The following is a 24,113-nucleotide window of genomic DNA, read 5'->3' on the forward strand; positions in this document are numbered from 1 at the left end:
ATGGATAAAATAGAAGTACACTTGTTAGTACAATCAAAAGAAATGGAAAAAGCTATCTATGTAAATGGAAAGGAACTTAAAGAAACAAAGTACATATTTTGAGTACAAGAAAATATCTTAAAGAAGTACTACACATGTTTAATAACAAATAATAAGTAATGATACAACAGCATTCTTATAAGAATTTAGGATATACCAATGAATCGCTTATACTCTGTTATTGCAGTCTGTGTTACCACTTCTATAAAATTAGTTTCTGTTGTTACTTCAGCACTATCTACTATTTCTGATCCTAGTTCTGACTGCATTCTTTTCATTGTGTTAACTATCTCTCCACAACTTACAGGCATGAACATAATTCTTATTTTTGGAATTGAACGAATTTCCTCATATATTGTATTCCATTTGTCTTTTATTTGTTCAACCTCATCTGTTAAAGCGACTCCACAATCAGTAAGATCAAGGTGATTAGGATAATCACCAACTATTAATATCAAATGATAGTATTCTAAATACTCCGATAGTTTGATCTGTTTTAAGGCTCTTATCAATCCTCCTTGAATATCTTCACACCAACAAAATTTCCTTGCTCCAGATGATCCTCCATCAGCATCAAATGTAGATAACTTTGATTTCAATTTTTCAAAATCATTAGTGATATATTCTTCCTTTTCGCCCGTGTAAACATCTCGATAATCTTTGTATTGAACCACTTGCCCAACAATTCCACCATCTATAATATTATATTCATTCTCTACTTGCTTTATTTTATCCAATATTAGAACGATATTGTCTCTTGTAGCATTAATATATTCTTCCATCGACCCTGTTGTATCCATCACAATACTAATGCAGAAATTAACCTGATTTAATTTGAACTGTTGTATTTCATAAGGTTCTTGCCGCTTCTCCATGTTCTTCCGATCAGGCAACATTACTCCATCCATCTTGATTCCAGTTGTCAGGCTAGTATTTTTAGCTCGTTCTTCTTCGAATTCTTCCGTGTTACACAACCAAACTGCAGCGTTGCTTATCCATCTCGCTGTTCCTTCTTCTGTGAACTCTAAAAATAGCTTGGATGCAGCTGTATCAATAATCATTCTGCCTTCTTTACTTCCTTCTTGCTTCTCTCTCACCAAAATTGTGGCATTTCCTTCACTTTCTCTAGCAAATATGCGGAAACCATTGTCTACAAAACTCTTCTCATTTAACGTACAAAGTGTTCTTCCCTCAAAAATACTTACTATTCCCAAATCCAAACGAGTTATATTTTCAAAATTAGTTGCTTTGCCTCCAATAGTGATAAATTGGCCTGATTTCGGTGTTTCACTGATCACTCTTTCCATCACATTACCTCCCTGGATGTTTTTGTCTTTGTCTCCCACTGCTTCAAATCCATAGAATTTCTCAAAATACAGATCAGCTTCATAAGTGAATGGATAGTTTTCTAAAAACCAGAATACTCCACCTCCTCTCTTGTTGAATTCATAAACACAACTCACAAAGGCATCTGCATATTGATCCACATCATCATCACTTTTTTTTGCCATGATTCCATCTCCAGGAGAGCAAGTAATGTATGTCATTCGATATTTTCCACTCATCAACTCTCTAATTGCAGTTTTGTAATCAAAGGCATAATGAATTTCGAATCCTTTCCCAATAGGTATTCCATTTACTACTTTATCTCCAAGCTTTATTGCAGGTGAGAATCTTTTCCCATTTATAACTTTCCCATTGATTAATACATCCTCAGTAATATACTCATCAATCACCAAACCATTTTCATCCTTTATTCCTCGACACAAATAAAGAATAATGAACAGGATCGAATAATCCTTAAATGCTCCATCGATTCCTAAATCATATATGCTATTAGTAATATCACCAATCTTTTTCATTGCATGAATACCATCTGTTTTGTCAACGAATCTGACATTGCTTAAAGTCATTTCATGCATACTTAGAATATCACAAATACGACTTAACAAATCTTTATGTGATCTTTTAAATGTTTTACTCAATATCATTTCGTCGATTTTCTTCGCTGGCACTGCGTTCTGATTTCCATTTATTGAGGCAATCGTTAGATTCATCATTGTTTCAGACAATTGGTTTGGATTTGAATTCCAAATCATTGTTGGGAACAAATCTTCAAATCCACACAAATACAAGCCAAGTCCTATTCCAAGATAAGTCATTTCGATTCCACTCACAATTGATATTATTTCTTCTCTGGATTCATTACATAGAACACCATTTGTTAGAACCATCATAATAGATGGGTATGACCGAGCATTACACGTACAACAAGCATAGCGAATACAATCAGGTAAACAAGTGTTCTGACAGGGAGATAACAAGTATTCATATAAAGCAGCAACAATATTACTTTCCCACAAATCCATCGATAATATACCTGTTGCAATACGAATGATTTGAGAAGAAGCCACCCACAAATCAATACAAGGCAGTTGCATATTACTCAGATTCCGAAGGATTGTAAAGATTGTATATAATGAATGAACTCGGTTCGTTTCGCTGAAGGCAATTGAAGAACAATCAATCACAATGCTCGCATTGTAACTTCGTATCTTTTCGCCTCCAAGCTTCTTGAAGAACTTGCCATCTCCAGTTTTGCTAGCCACATACTTGATGTAGTTTGCCATATGAATCGAAGTTCCTGAAGTGGATGCAACAAAGGCTGCCGATTTATTAGGAATGAACAGAGACGTGTTCATTGCATCAAATAGATTCTCACCTTGGATGAACTTGCTAATCGCGTTTATAACAGTACTATTAGGGTTTTTCTTTGGATTCGTCAATAATTGGTCTTCTGATAGATCCACCATTCTGACGGGCTTTATACTTGATAATGTGTTGATTGCAACCAATGACTGGTTAACTTCAAATGCCATTCGTAGATCATCTGTGAATACATCTGCCCATTTTGTTGATTGACAAGCATCTGCCACAGCATTCATTTTTATTTTTCCTGAATCAAATAATATATCCTCAATGATTTTTATACCATTATTATAAATATCATTGATCCTTTCTATTATTATTATCATGTTCTTATTGAAATTGGCTCTCAATGATCTTTCTAGTAAAGATTGATTTAATGCACTAAGGGTTTCATTATTATTTCCTTTCACACATAGCAAAAACAACTTTCTATACCGCTTAAATACTGTCCTCACTTCATCATTTTGCGACATTAACTGTTCACTAAATCCATCACTTACAATCACGACTGGATCCTTTTCATTGAAATGGCCTGAAACGGTCAATAAGTCCAATGGAGTCGAAGGCATTTTCACCACTTCTTCAATATCAAACAAAAACGATATAATTTCCCGAATAGATCGATTATCCATAGAAACAAACGCACCTTTGTATCTTCCACAAAAAACATACAGATTGAATGAAATGCCAAGTTCCTTCATGACAATTACTAAAATGCATGAAATAATAGTTCGCATTCGAAGCTTATTCTTTCTCAGACTACAATTTGTATCGATAATAATATTAATTGTTGAATGAGGTTTGCGATTCATACACTTCTGTTGTTTCAGTAATGCTATTACACCAGTAGATTGACTTACAACAGCCTCAATAACTGAAACATCAATCAAATTTCTAATTGGCTTCATTTCCTCATGTTTCAGGGTTTCATTGTTACTAAACGGAATAACATACTTAAGAATTGTTCGACGTTGGTATATAGATTCAAATAAATCATCCATTTTCAATGATTTCATTGTTTCTAGATATTCTTTATAATTTGAGGATTTATATTCCCGTATCTCCGTTTTATTCATATTGTTTTGTGGTTTGTTTTTCTCAGATATAGCAGAACTGTCTTCAAGGTTTTCCATTTGTTTTATCAGTTGGACCTGCCTATGTATATCATCAATAACGACCCTATCTAGTTTATGATATCGAGCTGGTCTTTTCAAGGCCTGACTGTTATTCTTGATTTCGTCGTCTTTCATTTCTTCATACAGTTCTACAGTTTTTGAGTTACCCTTATATCGTTTCGATTGCTTTTGCTTTGATTGTTGCTTTTTCTTATTTAAAGAACTCCACGATAAAATAGAATGATGACTGATAACCATATTCATAATGCGTTCAGCTTCTATTTTTATTGAAGGGAGAATTATACTTATTCGACATCCATTTAAAATTGATATCATCATTTGTTTTTCTTTCTCGTTTGCATATAGGAGAGCAATGGGTAAAGAAAGTAATGAATCATAGAAAGTACTAAAAATGCTTGACTGGAGATTTTGGATAACTGATTGAGCATTGAAATGACCTTTATGATCAATTTGAATTTGGTTTATTCGTATTTCTTCGTTTTTCAAAACCTTTATCTCGTTCTCATTCCATATGAAATGAGTTCCTAATGGATAACTAGACTTTTTCATTTCAGAACACGAAACATCAACACATGGCATTGATGAGATAGTTATCCATTTACTATTGGTTGCAGTATATTGCTTACATTTACCATTTCTATATACTACAATATTAATTGGTAATATTGTTGGATAAAGAATATTATTACTATTGGAGTTGGCAGCAGTATGTAGATAACATGGAGCAGATGTTACAATACGATTTGGCAATGACTTCCTCTCATAACACAAATAAAATTCTTCAGTTGCTAGTTTCTCATTATCTGACATTCGATATACTGTAGCAATTAAACTAACTCTCTTCTGTCCAATATCGTTATCCTTCATGACAAATACGAATCTGTTAGAACTCTCACTGATATCACAATCATTACTTCTTACTACCAATTTTATTTCACTGCTTGTCGAATAGTATGGTATAGATATTTCATTTCCATTTTCTTCGACGTAACTAACTGGTAGATAGTAAGTTTTATTTTCAGGAAGACAAATTGATGCTTTACTGTTTTCATATATGGTAATAATTGAATCTGATAATGTAACCTCACTTTGTATTGTTGAATCCATTTCCGATTTACTAGGGAAAAACATAAATCGAATTGATTCCATTTCCTTTTGCTCTTTTTCATATTCTTTTCTTTTTTCTTGAATATCATCTCTCAAATAATCCAGTTCCTTTTCATATTCATTACATTTTTCCACTAGATTCTTAAAGTTGCTCACATCATCTCTTGATTCAACAGCTACACTCTCAACAGAGCCAAAATCGTTTCCAATGTAAAGATAATCATCAAGTGACCAAGAAGATTTTGTTAGTTCCAAGCTTATTTGATTCTGTGGTAATACATCATTGAAAGAATTGATTTCATTACAATCAACCTTGAAATTACAGTTACAAATAATGGTATTCTTAAATAAACTACAATTGTATGGTTTGTTATTATTGAAGTAAAAGCTGGAAGAATGATACTTTCCAGAAATTGAATAGTGATTTTTATTATATGCATATAACTTTTCTTGAGATAATAAATTGGCGTATTTTAGGTTGAAATAATCTCTGATAAATACCATGCATTTTAGAAGGCAAAGCAAAAAATATATACGAGCATTTGATTCTGCACTATTATCGTAACTACTGTTAACCAATTTACCCTGTTCATTTGTGTAATATACTAGTGATATTTCACGCTTTTTTAATTCAGTTTTTTTAGCATTTATCTTAATACTAACATTCCATTTGAATGGCGCCAATGGAAGCACTAGCAAATAACCATCAGGAATATGAATACCAAAACTGGTTATTTTATCACCCTTTATCAAAATAGTACTTGATTGTAAATATTCACTCAATCCATCTGGAGCAGATATTATAACTGAAAGTTGTTGATTACATGTAAGCACTTTGTGCTTTTTTGGGACAAAAATCATTTGAAAATCAAAAGGGTGATATTCATAACAAGGTTTATACTTTAAATCATACTTTTCCTGAGGAGCTTGTACTAGAAACTTAGAATAATCATCTTCACTTAGGTTGTTCACAGCATGCATATAGCCAAGCATCTTGATGGTATTCCCATTACGCCTTTCGTATTCCTTCTTGTTACCATTCATCTTGGTTTTTTCACTTGCTAGCCTTGTGTATTTATCAATTAATTGTTGTCTCATCTGTTTGGCCTCTGTCTGCTTCTCTTCATATATTTTATCCATAGCACTTTTCTTTGTTTCCAAATCTTCCAATTCCTGTTTCATTTTGGCCAACTCTTTCTTGCTATTTTCTTCAGCAGTGTCAATAACTCTGGATACAAGTTCATCAATATTTGTTACTTCCATAATAATTTGAGTTAATGCTTTGTTTAGAAATGGCTTTTCTAATATATCCAATACCACTTTTCCTTCCATCGTTCGTTTGCGTGGACATATAATAGCCAGTTTGTCTTCAATAGTCAATGGACAGTTATCTCCCCACATTAATTCCAGTAAAGGATAATCTGGATCGTAAGGAATAAGTAGAGACCGTTCCATTTTTAACGTCTCGCTCGGGATTGTAGTTCCTGGTTCAATAAGAGTAGGAAGATCACATTTCCACCAAACATCAACCTGAGATACTTCCAGATAATCGTATCCTTTTAATTCGGATTCAATACAGTTATCAACAGCATCCAATAATAATGGGACTTTTAATTTAATTTCTATTGTTGAATAAGCGGAATAACATTTGTTCACCAATTCTTCTTTCAAACTCGAATATGCTTCAGAACGGTCTTTAGCTTTATCTTTTACCTTATTCCAGTATGATTTATACCAATCTTTCTCAAACAGCGCTTTAATAGCTGCTTCAAAATCTCCTTGAGTCACTTCAACAGGAGTAATGAATGGATATTCGCTGTAATCCTCTAATAATCTTTCCCAATCCAAGTTTTCCATTTCCTTCTTCAGCAGCACATTCAGCATTTTCAATAAATAAGGAAGGAGAATTGATGAACTACTGAATTCTTTTAGAATATCAGCCACATTCAATTCCAATCGATTCAATACATCTGCATATTCACTCAATATAGTTGGATAATTTTCGAATGATTTCAGTTTATAAATCAAATGAGATGTTTTTACAATGTATTCATTTGCTCTTGATTTGTATTCATACTTTGTATACTTTGACTCATTTACATTGAAATTCATTGATTTGTATGTTTTACTATCAATCATTCCATCTTCAAATGCCTGTTTCAAGTAATTTCTCAATTCTTCATCCTTACCACAATAATATTCTGCTTCAGAGTATTTGAACTTCATTCCTTGTTCATCATCATCCTCTATCCCTCCATAATTTATCACATTCATTTTTGCAGAACTTTCAATTGATTCAAGAGTGTATATTATATCTTTAGCATTATCAGATTCCTTTATCTCAGAGGGGAAACTCTCAATTGATATCTTTACTGACTTGATTTCATTGCGAAGACTTATACAATCAACAGCTTTAGCCTTCTCTCTTAAATGTCTTTCTCTTTTTTTCACATCCAAAAAGATATCACGAATATTAATTATTTCTTTTAGCATATCTTCTGTCAAGTCACTCCGACTACTCGTATTTAACAATGAAAATACTTCAAGCACCAAGTCATTCAATACAGTTTCTCCCATAAACCGATATAATTCATCTCTTCTATCACAAATAAACAGCAATTCCAAATATATTTTTTGCTTTTTTGAAGGAATATCGAATAGTTGTTTAAGAGTGAGTTCTTGGTTAAACATCCAATCTGACATTCTGTATTTGCCTTTCATTTTCGGATCAATCGATGAAATCAAATACCAACGACGAAGAACACCTGCATTTTCTCCTCTTTGTTTCGCTATTATGCAATTCTGAAGATCTTTCATATCCAGTACTTTGATTGCACAATCCATTACATAGTAGATAAAATGGTATTCAAAATACTTTACGCAGCTTTGTAGTAGCTCGATAGTGTCTTCAATCACAAATGCACTCTTTGTACTTGTGCAAATCTTTTCCATTATAGCAATCATTCGAGTCATTCTATCAGTTTCTGACAAACTCTTCACATTGTCCAAAAATTCAAACAATTCAAAATCAATAGATTTGGGGATATAGATATTCGACACCACTCTGTTACTCTTCGGATAATATCCAAATTCATACAAGAATGCATCTCTTTCTTTACTGTTTATCACTCGAATACATCGTCGGAATGTTTTCGATTCTTTGCTTCCAAAGTTACAAGGTTTTTGTGTTGATACAGAGGTTTGGCAGATTTCTTGAACATTTGCTTGAGTCGATATTGGATCACAATACACAATCACACAACGACTCAAGAATGGTCCAGTGAAGTGTTTCAATGTATTGTCCGATATTGTAAAGAAGATTCGGAATGCTTCGTCAATTTTCCTTTCGCCTTCTTTCGGTTGCATTGAATACGTTATTTCTTCATTTCCTGCTAATACCTTCAGTGTTGGATTTTCTTCACACAGAGAATTCAGCGATTCCATCACATCATTGTTTGCCAAATGAATATCTTCGATCACAATCCAATCTCCACTCTCCATTGCTTTCAACAGCGGACCTTCTCGGAATTTGATACATTCATTCCCATTTTCATCAATTCCAAGAGTACTTCGACCGATGAACACATCTGGAGAACTTTCATGATTCAAAAACACCGAAGTGCATCGTTTATCCCACATCAATGCCAGATTCGAAATACAATACGATTTGCCAGAGGGAGAAGAACCATAAACCAAAATGGCTCGTTTGGATTGTAAAGCAAGACTCAACTTGAATATCGTCACTTTCTCTGTTGAAGTGAAACAATACTCTTTGAAAGATCCTGAATACATTTGTCGAGTTTCAATGTCCCAATAACCACGAACAACGCATTGGTCGTCTTGTTTGATAATATCAACTCTTAATCTATCTTCCAGCTTCAATATCTTCTCGATTTCTTTTCTCTCCGATTCTTCATAACGGCAAGCAAACACCAACCATAAAGCAGTTTCCAATGATAGGTTATTTCCATTATTCACAATCTGATCCACTTTCAATACATCTCGAAGCGAGAATGGAATCGATGTCTTTTGATAGGAGTTGTAGGAATATTCAAACAAATCAAGAATCTGATTCTCTGTTGATTCTTCTTCCGATTCCATTACATTACTCAAGATTTGACGAGCTGTGACGAACAATTCATTCAATGTGAATTTCAAATCACGATGATAAATACAATACTTGTAGAATTGACGAGGCAATGTGCTGCGATTTGCTGACATGGATGCTGGATTCATACAGCAAATGATCAGCATGTTCGATGGAATATTGATCAAATCGCCTCCTGGAACTTGGAATGGATCGTGATTCACATAACAACGAATCAGAGTGAGTAATACTTCAAGCACATCTGATGGAGCCAAATTCACTTCATCTAATAACAATGCTATTCGTTGATCTGAGTGATCTCCTCTTTTCAATAGTTCTGTAATACTTCCATCTCTGAATTGTAATGATCCATTCACAATCGTATAACATCCAAACAAACTATCAATCGTTATGGTATTCGAAAAATTGATTCGCTTATAAACAAGACTCTCCTTTACGAAATAATTCTCAGCGGAAACAGTTTTGCCTACTCCAGGATCTCCTTCTAGAATCAGAGGAAGATGACTTCGATTTGCCAATACGATGGATGCCAATAGCTGAATTGTGGTCTTTGTAGGAAGTAATGGATGCTTGGATTGAAGACTGGATTCCATATCATCAATTACATCATTTGTAAATAGGAATGATAGAGTTTGCTTCAAATCTTCTATCATTGCATCATCCTTGTTGCTTGATTGAAGGAATTCACTTACTTCCTCCAAATCCTCATTCATCATTCCTATTTGAATCAGATTCTCTCGAGATGCCAAATCAGATTGAAGGAATCGAAAATAGAATGGAATCACTTTCTCAGCATTCACAAATTCATTCCTCAACATATCTGATTTTCGTAGAATGTGCAAAGGATAGTCATCTCGATTTTCAAACTCATATTTCGCCCTTTCTAATCCAGAATAGGGTTGACAAAACACTTGAATGAATTGGTCTTTCTTTGCAACTCTTCCATAATCTGGATCTTCGCATGTTACAATCGCATTCACAGATTTACCAAGAATCTCTGTTTGAATTTGGGAATAATCTTCAAATAGACTAAACTCTTGCGAATCTAAACTAAACAACAATGAATATAATCGAGGAAGCAATCGATCATTCAATAGATTGATATTGTTCAACACGATCGAATTGTTACTCATTATCGAACGGAGAATCGGACCAGGACGCATCATGAGCAATGATTCATTATCTACCATGCCATACAATAACCTCTTCAGGTATTCTTGATATGTTTCCATTGGAGTTCCATCAACATTTTGGATCGATGTTTGTCTCAGAATGTATTGAATATCTTCTTTACGACAAACAGAAATCTCACCAAATGTGTGAGACATTTCCATTGAACGAGACATTTCCATATGAGCAGCACTGGGAAACAGCAAATGAGTGATTTCAGAAGCAATATCTGAATCACCAACCAATAACACAGGAAGGTGAGTTTGCTTGAAATTGGAAATAGAAAGAGTAAATAATGCAGTTAATACAGAAGAATCCAAATCCTTGAGTTTTGAATATTCGATTGGCACTGTTGTTTCGAGAGGACCACGTTGAAGCAATGAACTCGATTCATTCGCTGGGAGTATTATTGCTGTTACTGTTGGAGTTGACAAAACCACACTTGCCATTTCCAATTCTTGTTTCATTTCTGCGTCAGCTGTCTTTTTCCATTCCTCTATCACTCTCTCAAGTAATTCTTTGCGATCCATTCGATCGGCAAACAATGCTGCTACAATCCAAATTGGATGAGAAGTATTGAAACAAATCTTATCCAGAGTGAATACTTCATTCAATGGAATCTCATTACTATCAATATGATCACATAATCGTTTGCAGATTTCACTATTCATCAATTCTTTCGCTTCATCACTCTGGATTGGACTCATTTCACAAATATCGAAATAAGCAGGAAGAGAAGGCAACGAATTCACTCGACGTGTTGTGAATACGAACAAAGCTCGGAATGAAGGATGAATTGAATGATTGAGAGAAGCTGGATAAGTGAACTCATCAGTGAAAGGATCACAAACAGTATCAAGCATTTCCAGTAATTCTGCTGACATGTTTTCAGCATTTTCGAATATCACTAATCCTCCACTTTCTACAGCTTGGAGCAATCTTCCAGCTCGGAAATCGCCATTCATATCCATACTTCCCATCAAAGTGGAAAACTCGGTTTCTCCAGATACACTGAACACTTGATAGTTTCTGATATAGAGCTTATTGATGATTTCGCGAATTGCATAGGACTTTCCACTGCCTCTAGGTCCACACAATGCCACAGCCTTGTTCCTACAAATACAATAGAACAATCTTGAAGCTTCAGTCCAATGGCTTCGAAGGGATTGCAGTTCAGGAATTGGTGGTTGTCTAGCGAGCATTTCAATCAGATATTCATCCAATTTGTATTCACACACTTCTCTTGCAAAACAGGCCATTCGATGGAGTTCTTTCTGCTGAAACCAGTCGATTGTTTGAGAATAATCATGAATCAAATCACCAATATCATCTCTTGTAAACTTGCCCAGTTTGGGAGAGTTTTCAAATCGCTTTGCATCTTCGTGACTCACAAATACTTCCAAAAATCGATTTCTCAAGGCAGGAGAAAATGCCAGCAAACCTTTCTCAGACGTTGTTGCGATTACACGGAATTCGGGACTCATTTCGAATTCGGGTCTTTCTCGACGTTCATCAAATCGAACTACATGATGATGGCCATCTGCAGGTGATAATTCCAACACAGAATTCAATCGCTCGATCACATTCGATTTCATCAAATGCATCGATTGAAGAACACAAATACCTCCATTTTCAATCGCTTTAAGCAATGGAGAAGGACAGAAACGAGGAACTGGTTTGCCCTCAGTATCTTTTTCGAGTGAATAGCTTCCAATCACACTTTCTGTTGAAGAAGTCGAACTGCAATGAATCACTTCACAGGATGTTCCTTCACTCTGCATTATCTCCATTATTGCTCGACAATACTTTCGAGATACATATTCCGTTTCTCCAATCAATAGAACATGACATCCAGATTCCAGTCCTAGACGAACTCGATCATACACATCCTTCCAGCATTCCTTGTCTAATGCAGCTTCGCTGAAAGTAATATCCGCTTTGAATACTGGATTTGTTTTCAAATCTTCATTATATGCGATTTGTAAAGCCCGATCCAATGCATTACTTTCACCGATTTTCTCTTTATCCATCAGTGTTTCCATCATCCATTTTGCACGACTACAATCTCGAAGTGTGTAATCCTTCCCTTTATCAATCTCTTTTCCAGACACATTCTTTCGATTATCAGCTCGATCATGAATCTCACACACTCTTCTTCCGATTTTTGTGTCTTTTCCAAACATCGCCGTTATGATATCCAATCTTTCCTCTTTACCAATCATTGGGAAGTATTTCGGTCTCGTTGAATCGTGAGTGATAAAGCGGAAACAATCGCGAATTGCAGAAGACAGATTGTTTCGCTTGTATGAACTTCCAGCAGGATTCTGAGTGGCAATAATGCGGAAATCTCGATGCATTACACGTTCTTCACTTCCATCCTTGCCTTCATGAAGAATCTTCTTGCCAAACAAATACGATAACACACTCTGAACCACAGAAGGAGGAGCCAGAGACATTTCATCCATCAATAGCAGTTTGCCATGGATGAATGCATCCGTGAAAGCTCCGTCCTGGAATTTGATCTTTTCTGTATCATCGTTCGTAATCACCATATCTCCAAGCAATTCCTCAGTTGTGGACGAAGGACTGAAGTTGTATCTCACAAAGGGAACGAGAGAACGTCGACAGTATTGCTCCACTGTGAATGTTTTGCCTGACGAAGTCACTCCCTCAATCACCACTGGAATGTTGTATTGAATCACATCTTCCACGATTTGGTTTCGAATTTTGGTTTGATTTGTTTCTCTGATAAAGGGAGGATCTTCTTTTATTGTTTTCACATATCGATAGGCTTTCGATTCGATATACTTCCAATCCTCTCTGTCAGAGCGTATTGCCATGATTAATTGAACGTATTCCTCTGTGGAATGGAAAATGAGCACATTGGATCTGCATAATACAGTGATAATATTATCCTCATCAAGAGGAGACAAAATGCCAATCGTAGCATTCTTCACTCCAGAAATGCAGTGGAAATAGATTGTTTCAGGAATGATATTATGAGTTTGAGCTTCATTATGATTGATAAGTGGAAGAATAAATGTTGTTTCTTCTTTCTGCAAGTGAGGTCTTCCACTGAAACTAAGCGTATCTCCCACATGAACAAAATCACATCCATCAGTCAAAGCAGATTGAAGAGAATAAAAACTCTTGGCAATAGGTTGGTCATAATTCACTTTCAAGGAATCGAAAATCTCAGAAACACATTGATTTGTTCCATGTTCATATATCAAAATCGATTCATCATTTCCATAACTTCGCTGGTTATTCTCTACCATTTCAAAGTCGTGTCCTTCAAAATCAATCGGCTCTATTTCTTATAATGGTAATCGAAAAATACCAATTGATACGAATCTGTTCCTTTTATATTCTGGTTCTGTTGATTGTTCCTCAGTTTCCATCACATTTCTATTGTTTACAATTATGTCAAATTTAGCAATTCCTTGGTTCTTTGCCACTCGACATTTGTTAGAAACAGTATCTACATGCTTTTCGTTTTCTTTTTTGTCTAATAATAATGATACAAACAATATATCATACTTAATACAATCCTGAACTCTATGATTGGAATGAGGTTATTCTTGCCTAAATATCCCACCATTTCATTTATTCCTTTTAAGGAAACAGTTTTGACTATTCATTAATATCAATAACTATTAATACATGGAAAACAAATACTGGTAAATGCTATGGATGACCGATCTTTTCCATACTTGATTTCGATTTCCACATTATTCACTTGGTCTATGAGTTACACATAATAAAAGATATTACCCGATACAATCACATTCTTTATGGATTGGCAACGTGGATCCGATAGAATTGTTTTGAATTGTGTTATATTATAGCGCGGCATGTACCCTACAGAAAAGTAATGAAAACTCCAATACAAGTTCCTCGATATGTCGTACTAGGAATCGAATTACTTGTATATATAAACTCTTTAGAAAAAGGATTTGTGGCTTCAATAGATTTGAACTCGAGAAATTTAACATCCATTAAACTATTCTACAAATAAGTTAAATATGTCTAATGAACAGGGATAATAAACACTGAAACACTTGACTCAGTGGTTTGAGCCACAATTTCTGGAGTTGTCATTTTGCCATCTTGATTCAACATTATCCATTTCCCTTTTTTTGATGGCAACTTCATTGTTTTCTATTCGTTCATATACAAAAACAACAGAAACATCAATGAAATTGCTGATTAATTCTGTTCGGACTTTTACTGAAACGGAGTCAATTCTTTTGGATGATCGGTTATTCGTATTACAGAAGCATTGAATAACCTGTAATTCAATAGTTTTAGAAATAGGGTCAGAAGCTGTGACTATTCTTTTTGGTTGCTCGGTAGGTTTGGGTGTTTCTAAAGAATCGGCTTTGGGTTGTTTTGGTGGTTCTGTTTGTTTGGGTTTGTTAATTGGAGGTCTTGCAAGACTACCTACGGTTTTCCATGTTACTAAGTTTTATCTAACTTAATTATTCACACTCTCCAATTCTATTGTATCAGCAACATTTAAAGATGATATCGTTGTATCCATGGTTACTTGTTTCTTGTCCTTAGTATTTGTAATAATCAGATTTCTCTCAATAACGTGATTCCATTTTTTCTTCTCGTGTTTCTACATTATTAATAATCCACGAAAAATACAATCCAATATTCTGACAGATAGTCTCTGACCGTTTTCGACTCATCCAGTTCATACTTCTCTATGATACTCTTTCTTTTATCATTCAACACTACCCATTTTTGTTTAGTGTTTGAACTACTCTTAACTGCAATATAATTCAAATCAATCAAATTGATTACATATCAGGTTATCTTCATTCACAACTCCCTGAGACCACACAGATTCGTCCAAATTCAATGTATCTCCATTCTCTTTGCAGAGCAACACGTCGTCTCTGTTGTATCCAAACAGCTCGATTATTTCTGATCCTCTCACATCTAGAAGAAACTCCATAGAGCAAGGGGAGTTAGAGGAAGGTTTGGCAAAGTTGTCAGTAATACTCAGCATAATCGTTGGATTATCTGAGTGCATATACACTATTGCTGGATAATAACCTATATTGCCTACTTGTTACATCTATGGATGTTGTAATTTCACCCTCAAGAACAAAAGAGCTTCCTTTCTTTGTTACAAATATATTGTCATTTTCGGATCCTATCATTTCAATTATGAGTTGACTCACTGTAATCGAGTCTGCAAAAGATACGACATCCTCTTCCTCTTCACTGCCTTCACAAAACACTCGAATATGATGTTTCTGATCTTCATTTTCACTATTGAATAGTTCCAAATCAATCATCGATTACGAATCAATTGCTTCCTTCCCACTCGATTGCCTTGTATCGAAGTTTCCAGTTATTTCATTCTCCTTGTCTTTTAATTCGGTAGGCAAGTCATTTTCTTCTTCGTCATCACATGTGTTTCCTATATTACTCAATCGAACTACATTTCTATACCGATATGTACATCTAGAATCGATGATTGGCATTCATTCCCTACAACTTTACTTCTCACCCTTAAACATCTACCTTGTATCTCAATAACCTCAATTTCATCAGAAACTCCTCTAAATGGGATTAAGTCCTCCAGAGAGATTGTATGACCTCTTGCTTTCAATTTATATTTTTCCCAGTCGCTTTTAGGAATTGAATATGTCTCGCATATAATATTTCGCAGAGTGTAAAAAGAGAGATTTGTGTTGCACCTCACTTTCTGTCGAATTTTCTTCCATTTGATAGTGAATAAAAATACTCGGCTGATGTAAATAATATCTCCGTTGTTTATCTGAGAGTCGAGAGATTTCGACTTGTCCAACATTTTGTCATTATTTACGAAGCTTAGATTCCCAAAATCTTCATGAAAGTCTCTCTAGTATCAAATGCGTTCACACAATCATTACCACTATACTTGTTTTTAAGACACTCATTGTGTTTCCTGGTTGGATTTTGTACCAAATAGCAGGACTACCATTTGATATTCCTATCTTCATCATATTTTTTATGCAAGTCAGTTAAAACAGTGTTATTTTTCTACAATATCTATATGCTCTTCTATGTTATCCTACACATAGAAATGATAGCAGTGTTTTAATATTGCACAAATGCCTCTTATTTATGGTGATTCCTTATGTATCGTCCATTTCTTCTATTTCCTTTATTTCTCCTATTTCCTCTGTTTCTTTCTTTTACGTAAATGTGACCATAGTTTTGCAGAGTGATCTGCCATCATTTCCTTGTCTATATTTTTTGGTTATATTTATAGATAGTCTTGCTATTTCCACTTCTTTCTTGCATAGTATTAACAATTCGTACATTTTCTTCAGGTGTTACATTTCTATCGTTTTTTCACATACATATTATATATATATATATATCACTAATTCATTCCACTCTTTCATCTTTTCCCACACAGGTCTATAATTCCCACAAACGGAACTGTTATTTTCAACATTATTCTACTATTCCTGTACTTGATTCTCTTCTACTTACATACTTTCGCAGTCTCTTTCTCCCTTGAAAAAGCAATCCTGATCCTTACCTTTCAACTCCCTAGTAACAATCATCGTATACCAATGTATTACTCATTTCTGCTTCATTATCAACAATGACAAGACCCATAATCACCCTATCTCGTTCTCACCCATCTTCCTTACCTGACTGTCATTTCCATCACATTCACTTCACCACTCTATCCCAATACTACCTACAGTTCCCCACCATGCATAAAAAGTATTGGTTTCTTCTATTCGCTATTGTATCCTTATGAACGAATTAAAATCAAACCTATCCATCGTATACACACGGTTATCTTTCGTCTCCTTCACTTTCGAAAGTAATTGTTTGTTCTTCATCAACTACTCGAACCACTGTACATTTAGTATTAAAGTTAATTCCTTTTTTTCAATAATAATTATATAATTCTATTCATTATTTCATATGAATCCTGAAAATAGCTCTCAACCTCCCAAACCTAATCTAGTAACTGCAGTTCCTACTCAACTTTTTCCAGGGAATCCTTCTTCTGCAATTCCGGTAGCTGTCGACGTTCAGCCTGTTGCTGTCTATCCAGTTTCAGAAGTTCCCTATCCCCAGCAAGCGTATTACCCTTCGCAAGCCCGTCCTGCGATTCCTACTGCTGCTTATGTCAGTCCGCAGTCTATACCTGCTTCTGCAGGTGCTCCAGTGCGCGCAACAGTGATCTCTACAAATTATGGTGTTGTTAACCCGCGTCCCAGTACGGTTACTCCAGAGTATTCTCTACTTGTTGCTTATATTATGCAGAATTAACGATGATTTGAGGCGGTTGTATGCGTTTTACCCATTGTTGATAGCTGTTGTAGTTTGTGATGTATTCCCTTGTGATCATTTTTATTTGATAGTGGATATTATTGTTATTATTTAATGTCAGTTATTTCCTTGTTCTGCTATTATCAAGTCTATATCTCTGTACGTATACCATCGTTTTCATAGTGGTGGTTTGGTTTTTAACCTTTTTCGATTAACGGTAGTACGATCTGTACAAGGCTGTTTGGGTGTACTTGAGCATCACGAGCATGATTAGCTATTCTGGAATCATCTATGTTAGTTTATTTATCTTCCACGTAGAGCAGCTGTTGCTGTCTCATCTGTAGTTCCTCACTGCGCTGTTTGTGCTCTACTTCTCTTCGATGGCGTTTGTGGTGAACAGGAAATACAACTCGCAACAGATCCGATTGCTCAAAGGCTTGACCAAGTCAAGGAACAACAACCGCAATTAACTGTGCGACGTGTTCTTTCTCTCCCTGCATCCCCCTTTTTGTAACACAGAATCAAACCCATGTAGCTGTTTTCTGCCACAAACAACCCAAAACTAATACACACATCCACTCCTCCTTAGAACGCCTTCAAGATTGCGGTGCTTCCACAGTTGCACTGGCAGTGCGATCCCGTGTTGATACAGTTGCAGTTCGAGTTCCATCCCTCCGTCACGAACTCCATGTTACACAGCGCTTCCGCCGTGGTGAAACTCGGGTAGCGCGCCGTGGGCTGGTAGAAGGAGTTCTCCCACTTCGCCTCGAACGTCGTCGCGTCCAACTCCATGTAGTACGTCCGGCCGGCCTCCCATCGATTCGGGTTCTCGATCACGCAGGTCTGCTGCTCGCAGAGCGCCGGGAGCGACACGATGGTCAGCGCGCAGTCCGGGCAGCGGAACCGAACCGCCTTGTTCGCCTTCGCGTCCTGGTTGAACTCCAGCTTCACCGCCGCGTTGATCGGGACGAACTGCGCGCCGTCCGCAGGGAAGAGACTCTGGAGAACGAGCGGCACCGCTAGTCATATGAGGGGTCACAACCTGTTCCTACGTTCACTCTGCGCGGCCTGCACGACGAACTCGTAGACGCAGCGATCCTCGGAGAGCTGGCACTGCACGGCGTTGCCGAAGCGATCCGTGACCGCGTCGGCGGGGAAGAACAGCTGGCAGGTGTGCATGTGAGGCAGCAAGCCCGCGTAGAGCAGCACGTCCATGTAGCCCTCCTTCGCGTCGCGGCCGCTGCGGACCTCCAGCGGATGGGCGGCGGTGTGGAAGGTGCGGTGCACGGAGGGCTGGCCGTCCTTCAGACAGGACACCTCGTACTCGAAGGAGTGGTCCAGAAGCGCCTCGCTGGTCGTGGCGAACAGCATCGCGCTCTCCGACATCTTGACGATGGCCAGGGTGTGCAGCGCCGGACGGATGGAGTCTGTGCTCACGGAGAAGGCGAAGGAAGCGGCGTTGTTGGGGAACGGCGTCTCGCTGAGCAGACCCGTCTCTTGGCGATAGAAGGAGGCACGACGCACAGCGGCGAGCGACGAGAAGAAGAGGACGCAGGAAGGAGAGGCGGGGAGATCGGCGAACGACACGACCGCGATGTTCTGCTTGGGAGCGGTCTCGTCGATGGAGAGCGGCGCGTCGAGCGTCAGTCCGCCGCACATCGCGGACGCCGCAGCGGCCTCGCCGAGCATGATGTGGTCATCGAAGGTGAGACGGAAGGTAGGCTTGTGAGAGAGCGGGTAGACCGACTCCACCTCCACGACGTGCAGAGGCGACACGGTCGCAGGCGTGGTGAACAGATTGATCGCCTGCTTCACCGTGTGCGAGGAGCGAGCCACGCAAGAGACGTGGTAGGCCGTGCTCGGCTGCAGATCGGCCAGAATGATCAGGTGCTCCAGCACGGGCTCTCCTGCAGGCTCGTAGCGACCATCGAAAAGTCCGGCTTGAGCCTGCGCCTGGATGGACTCGGGACTCAGCGACGTGGTGTGGGCGAGGCAGTAGACAGATTCCGGGATGTCGGTCACCACCTTCAGGACCGCCACGGAGGAGGACAGCAGCGAGCTCTCCACGGAGATGTCCATCGAGGCAGCGATCGCGGTCGTGGTGCTCACCGACGCGGCGAACTTCAGAGCCTTCGCAGGCACCATCACGGTCACATCGTAGAAGGTGTTGGCCTCCAGTCCATAGAACGTGGTCGTGATGGCGTCGCCCGTGCACTGCATGGTCTGCGACACCGTCGTGGAGCCGTGGCTCACCGTGGCCGTCGCGCCCACGCAGTAGGAGCTCGACAGCCGCACCAGCAGCGCCACGCCCTGCACCTCCACCGACATGCTCATCGCCGTGGGGAAGGTGTGCAGCTCCTGGATGGTCACCTCGCCCCACTCGCCCAGCTGCATGCTCTCCTGCGCGATGGCAGCCACGCGGCACAGCACCGGTCCCGCGTTGAAGTTGGCCACGGAGAAGAGGGCTTCTTCCGCGGTCACGTTGAACGCGATGGGATAGACGCTCGGGTCCACGTCGTTCGCAAGACGGCACTCAACGCGATAGCCCTCGATCGGGGACGTCGTGTAGCTCACGGGCTGCTGCCACTCCAAGCGGAGCACCTGCGCCTCGACCTCTTCCGCCTGCACGGCCACCGCCGCGTACGGCGCGTCGGGCATCTCGCTGTTGCTGGAGAACACGCCGTTCTCGCCGACCTGTCCGCCCAGCGTGAAGTAGCACAGAATGCTGTAGTCCTCGCCGGCCATCACGGACGTCGAGAACTCCACGGGCTCCGCCGAGGTGAAGTCCGGAGCGCGCTGCGAAGCGCAGGTGACCTCCAGGTAGCGGACGTAGTCGTGCAGCTCCACAGGCGCCGCGACCGCGACGGTCACATTGACGGTGTTGGTCTGGCTCTTAACCTGGCGACGCAGCGAGATGATGGGCGCCGGGAGAGGGATCTGCAGCGTGCCTGTCGTGTCCACGAGGATGTCGTCGAAGCTGTACGGCACCTCCACGTCGGGCGAGCTCAGTCCGTAAGCGTTCTCCGCACGAAGCAGAAGCGTCACCTGGCCCGCGAAGTAGGGGAACGGGCCGAAGGAGTGGTGCGAAGCGTCCACGTAGATCTCGGGACGGATTGGGGGCTGGAAAGCGAGGTAGTAGCCAGTGACCGGGTACGCCTCGTCCACGTAGAGCGGAGCCTCGAACGTGACGTAGAAGCTGCTGGCCTCGGTGCGGAGCGTGATGTTGACGGGCGCGCTGGGCGGGACGGGCGCCGTGTGGAAGGTCACTTCCAGGTCCGACTCGGGGATCGGCGCGCCGTTGAGAGCCTCCCAGCAGGAATAGAAGATCACCTTGTATTCGCCGTAGCCCAGATACTTCTCCGGATCGTACAGGTCGTTCTCCGAGAGCACGAAGTCCGCGAACACACCGCCGTTGCGGTAGCGACCCACCATGGCGGTCTTGGTGCGGTTCACCTCCAGCATGTAGACCTCTTCGGGCTTGGTGGTCGACTGGATCGACACCGTGCAGGACGCGTTGGCGTTGCGGATCGCCAGCGAGGAGAACAGAGCCGCCGAAGGCGTGCGAGACACGTGTTTCATGCCTTCGTAGGGCATCGTCTTGATCGCAGGCGGAATGGGGACGCAGCTGTCCGGAATGACGTAGGGCTCCCACTCGCCGTTGGCCAGGCACTGGCGCGTCCAGGTTCCCGTGTAGTCTGAAGGGCAGTTGATGGTGGAGTTCGACAGCGCCTCGGTCTCGGGCCAGCCGTCCTCGGCGGGGCAGATGTTCTTGGTGCAGTCCATGATGATCGTCGTATTCCAGTTGCCGTTCAGATCGCAGTACAGCTTGCGGTTGCCGCTGTAGCCCTCCGGACACTCCGCCTTCGCGTACATTCCCGCCAGCGTCATGTTGAACATGAAGCCGTCCACGGTGATCGCGGGGCAGATCAGCGCCTCGCAGCCGCTCATATCGTAGTCGGACCACTCGCCCTCGGTCTGGCACACACGCGTGCGGTTGCCGCGGAAGCCTTCAGGGCAGGGACGCGACTCGGTCTCTCCAGCATCCACGTAGAAGGGCGGAAGATCGGTGGGGCAGTTCAGACGCACGCAGGTGCTGTTCACCAACACCAGCACTGATTCCTTGGTCGCCTCGTCGTACTGGCAGCGGTAGGTTTCCGATCCCGCCAGGTTCACGTAGCAGTCGAACTCGTGCGTCTCGCCCACAGGGATGTACACGATCTCGCCCGTTCCCGCGTCGTACTGGCACTCGCTCAGACACGTGGAGTCGTCCACCAGGCCCCAGTGGTTTCCATGGCACTGGCGGCGCGCCATGCCCGTCGCGTGGCCACTGCAGGCAGCGAGCGCGTACTCGCCCACGCCCGTCTCGGCCCAGTCGCCTTCCTCGGTGCAGCGGCAGACCGAGGCGTCCAGATCGTCCCAGTGGCCGGTCGTGGCGTTGCAGGTTCGCGTGATGGTCACTCCGTTCATGCAGTTCATCGGCGTCGACTCGCCTCCAGCAGGCAGGCGGTTCCAGATGATCTCGTACTCCTCGCGGGACGCGCAGAAGCAGGTGTCCTTGATCGGCTCGCTGAAGTGACCGTCCAGACCGCAGCGGTATTCAATCACGCCTTCCTCGCAGGGCACCGTGGCCGAGGAACCGAACGCCGCTTCCAGTCCGTTCCAGCTGCACTTGCAGGTGTCCTGCTCGGGCTCTTCCCACTCTCCCCACTCCGAGCAGACGCGGCTGCGATAGCCGATATCGCAGAGGATCGAGACGGTCGTGTTCACGTTGGCCTGTCTCCACACGTCCGAGCCCTTGCAGAAGCAGCGCGTGTTGTCCACCTCTTCCCACTGGCCGTTCAGACTGCAGATACGCGTGGCCGTTCCTTCCGAGCAGGCCACCGAAGCCAGGTTTCCGGCGGCGGTGGTGGCGAATCGCCCGTCCGTTCCGCACTTGCAGTTCGACAGATCCACCGGGTCGAAGTAGCCCGAGTCCTCGTTACACTTGTACGTTCGCTCTCCCAGCGAGCAAGGCAGCGCGTAGCTGTCTCCGGGAGTGAGCAGGCGCTCGATTTCGTCCTCCAGCGAGTACACGCAGTTGCAGTTCGACGTGTCCACCGGACCCCACTCGCCGTTCACGTTGCACACACGATAGCGCTCGCCGCTCATGCAGCCCATCACCACCTTCGTGGGCCGATTGCCCACGGGCACCTTGTACCAGCTCGGCTCCGACGGGCACCACTTCACCGGGCACTGGCTCTGATCCACCTCGCCCCACTCGCCGTTCGGTCCGCAGAAGCGCGTCTGCGTGTACACCTCGTCCGGCACGCCGTCCATATCGAAGCACGTCGTGTTCGCATACGTGTTCACCGGCGTGTCCTCGAAGCCGTCCATCGCCTTGCAGCGGCAGTTGCTGTAGTCGATGTCGCTCCACACGCCAAATTCGCCGCACATGCGCGTCTGGTAGCCGCTCGGGCACGCCTTCATCGCCTCGTTGCCCGTCAGGGTGAGTTGCCAGCCTTCCTGCGGCGCGCAATCTACACGTCACTCCCCTCGCTCATGCCGACAGCACGAAGACGTATCGATCTCCTCGGTCCACTGGCCGTCCTCGCCGCAGTAGCGCTGAATAAAGCCGTTCGAGCAGCCCATGCGAGCGTACTCGCCAGCGGGCGTCTCGCTCCACATTCCGTCAGCAGGGCACTCTATCGCTCACACGCCGCCACGACGCCTACTGCACGCGAAGTCCTGCTCCTCCTCCCAGAATCCGTCGGTTCCGCAGGTTCGTCGCTTGCGGCCCATTCCGCAGACCACTTCGTGCGTGGTGCCCAGCTCCGCCTGCTCCCAGATGCCTTCCTGCGCGCACGCGCAGTCGTTCACCACGAGCTCCCAGTGTCCCACGCTGTTGCAAACCACCTCCACGCGGCCATACGAGCAAACATGGGAGAGATCATCCCCCACCAAACCTTCCTGCCAGCCGGGTTCGGCCAGGCATTCTACGCTTCAGAAGGGCCAGACGACGCCTACTGCACAGTCCATCGTAGCTGATCGCGCCCCAGACGCCTTCGCTGGAGCACGTGCGACTCACCACAACGCCGTTGTCGCAGCGGTTCTCGGTATTCGTTTCGTTGTAGGCGGTGGAATGGAAGTAGCCATCGTCCTCACAGTCTATTCGTTCAACACCCTCGGCCAGCACGCACAGCAATTCGAAGAATCCGTTTCGCCCCAGACACCGCCAAACGAGCATTGACGGTACTCGATGTTTGAACCGCAGAAACGTTCTTGGACAGTATCCTCTAAAGCAGTTTCCCAGCCATCCTGGGCAGGGCAGTCTGTGTTGGAGACGAAGAGAGAAACGCTTACAACACTCTCCAGCAATGTAAACCCACTTGCCGGAGTAATCGCACATGACTTGGCGTGTACCCACTCCGTCGCACATATTGATCGTATCTCCACGAGGGGTATCCGGATACTTATCAAAACCTTTACACTCTATCACGTGAACAAAAGTCGGAGTCTTTACTAGAAGCGAGAGAACCGTCGTAGTTCCCCCACCCAGAGGCCTTGCA

General features: G+C 42.0%; 2 protein-coding genes; both read right to left on the minus strand.

Moving 5' to 3' along the window:
* Positions 1–185: 185 nt before the first annotated feature.
* On the minus strand, positions 186–13,109 carry GSBLH_T00002399001 (uncharacterized protein; the record flags this gene model as incomplete). Its single annotated transcript, XM_013041403.1, has 1 exon — positions 186–13,109. The coding sequence occupies one exon, from the start codon at positions 13,107–13,109 to the stop codon at positions 186–188; it is 12,924 nt and encodes a 4,307-aa protein (XP_012896857.1).
* Positions 13,110–18,126: 5,017 nt separating this feature from the next.
* GSBLH_T00002400001 (uncharacterized protein) lies at positions 18,127–23,034 on the minus strand (the record flags this gene model as incomplete). XM_013041404.1 has 2 exons in its annotated part: positions 18,127–18,587; positions 18,621–23,034. The coding sequence occupies 2 exons, from the start codon at positions 23,032–23,034 to the stop codon at positions 18,154–18,156; spliced, it is 4,848 nt and encodes a 1,615-aa protein (XP_012896858.1). The 3' UTR covers positions 18,127–18,153.
* Positions 23,035–24,113: the final 1,079 nt, after the last annotated feature.

The sequence above is a fragment of the Blastocystis hominis genome, assembly GCF_000151665.1.
Source record: "Blastocystis hominis, Singapore isolate B (sub-type 7) whole genome shotgun sequence assembly, scaffold_20".
Lineage (NCBI taxonomy): Eukaryota > Bigyra > Opalinata > Blastocystidae > Blastocystis > Blastocystis hominis.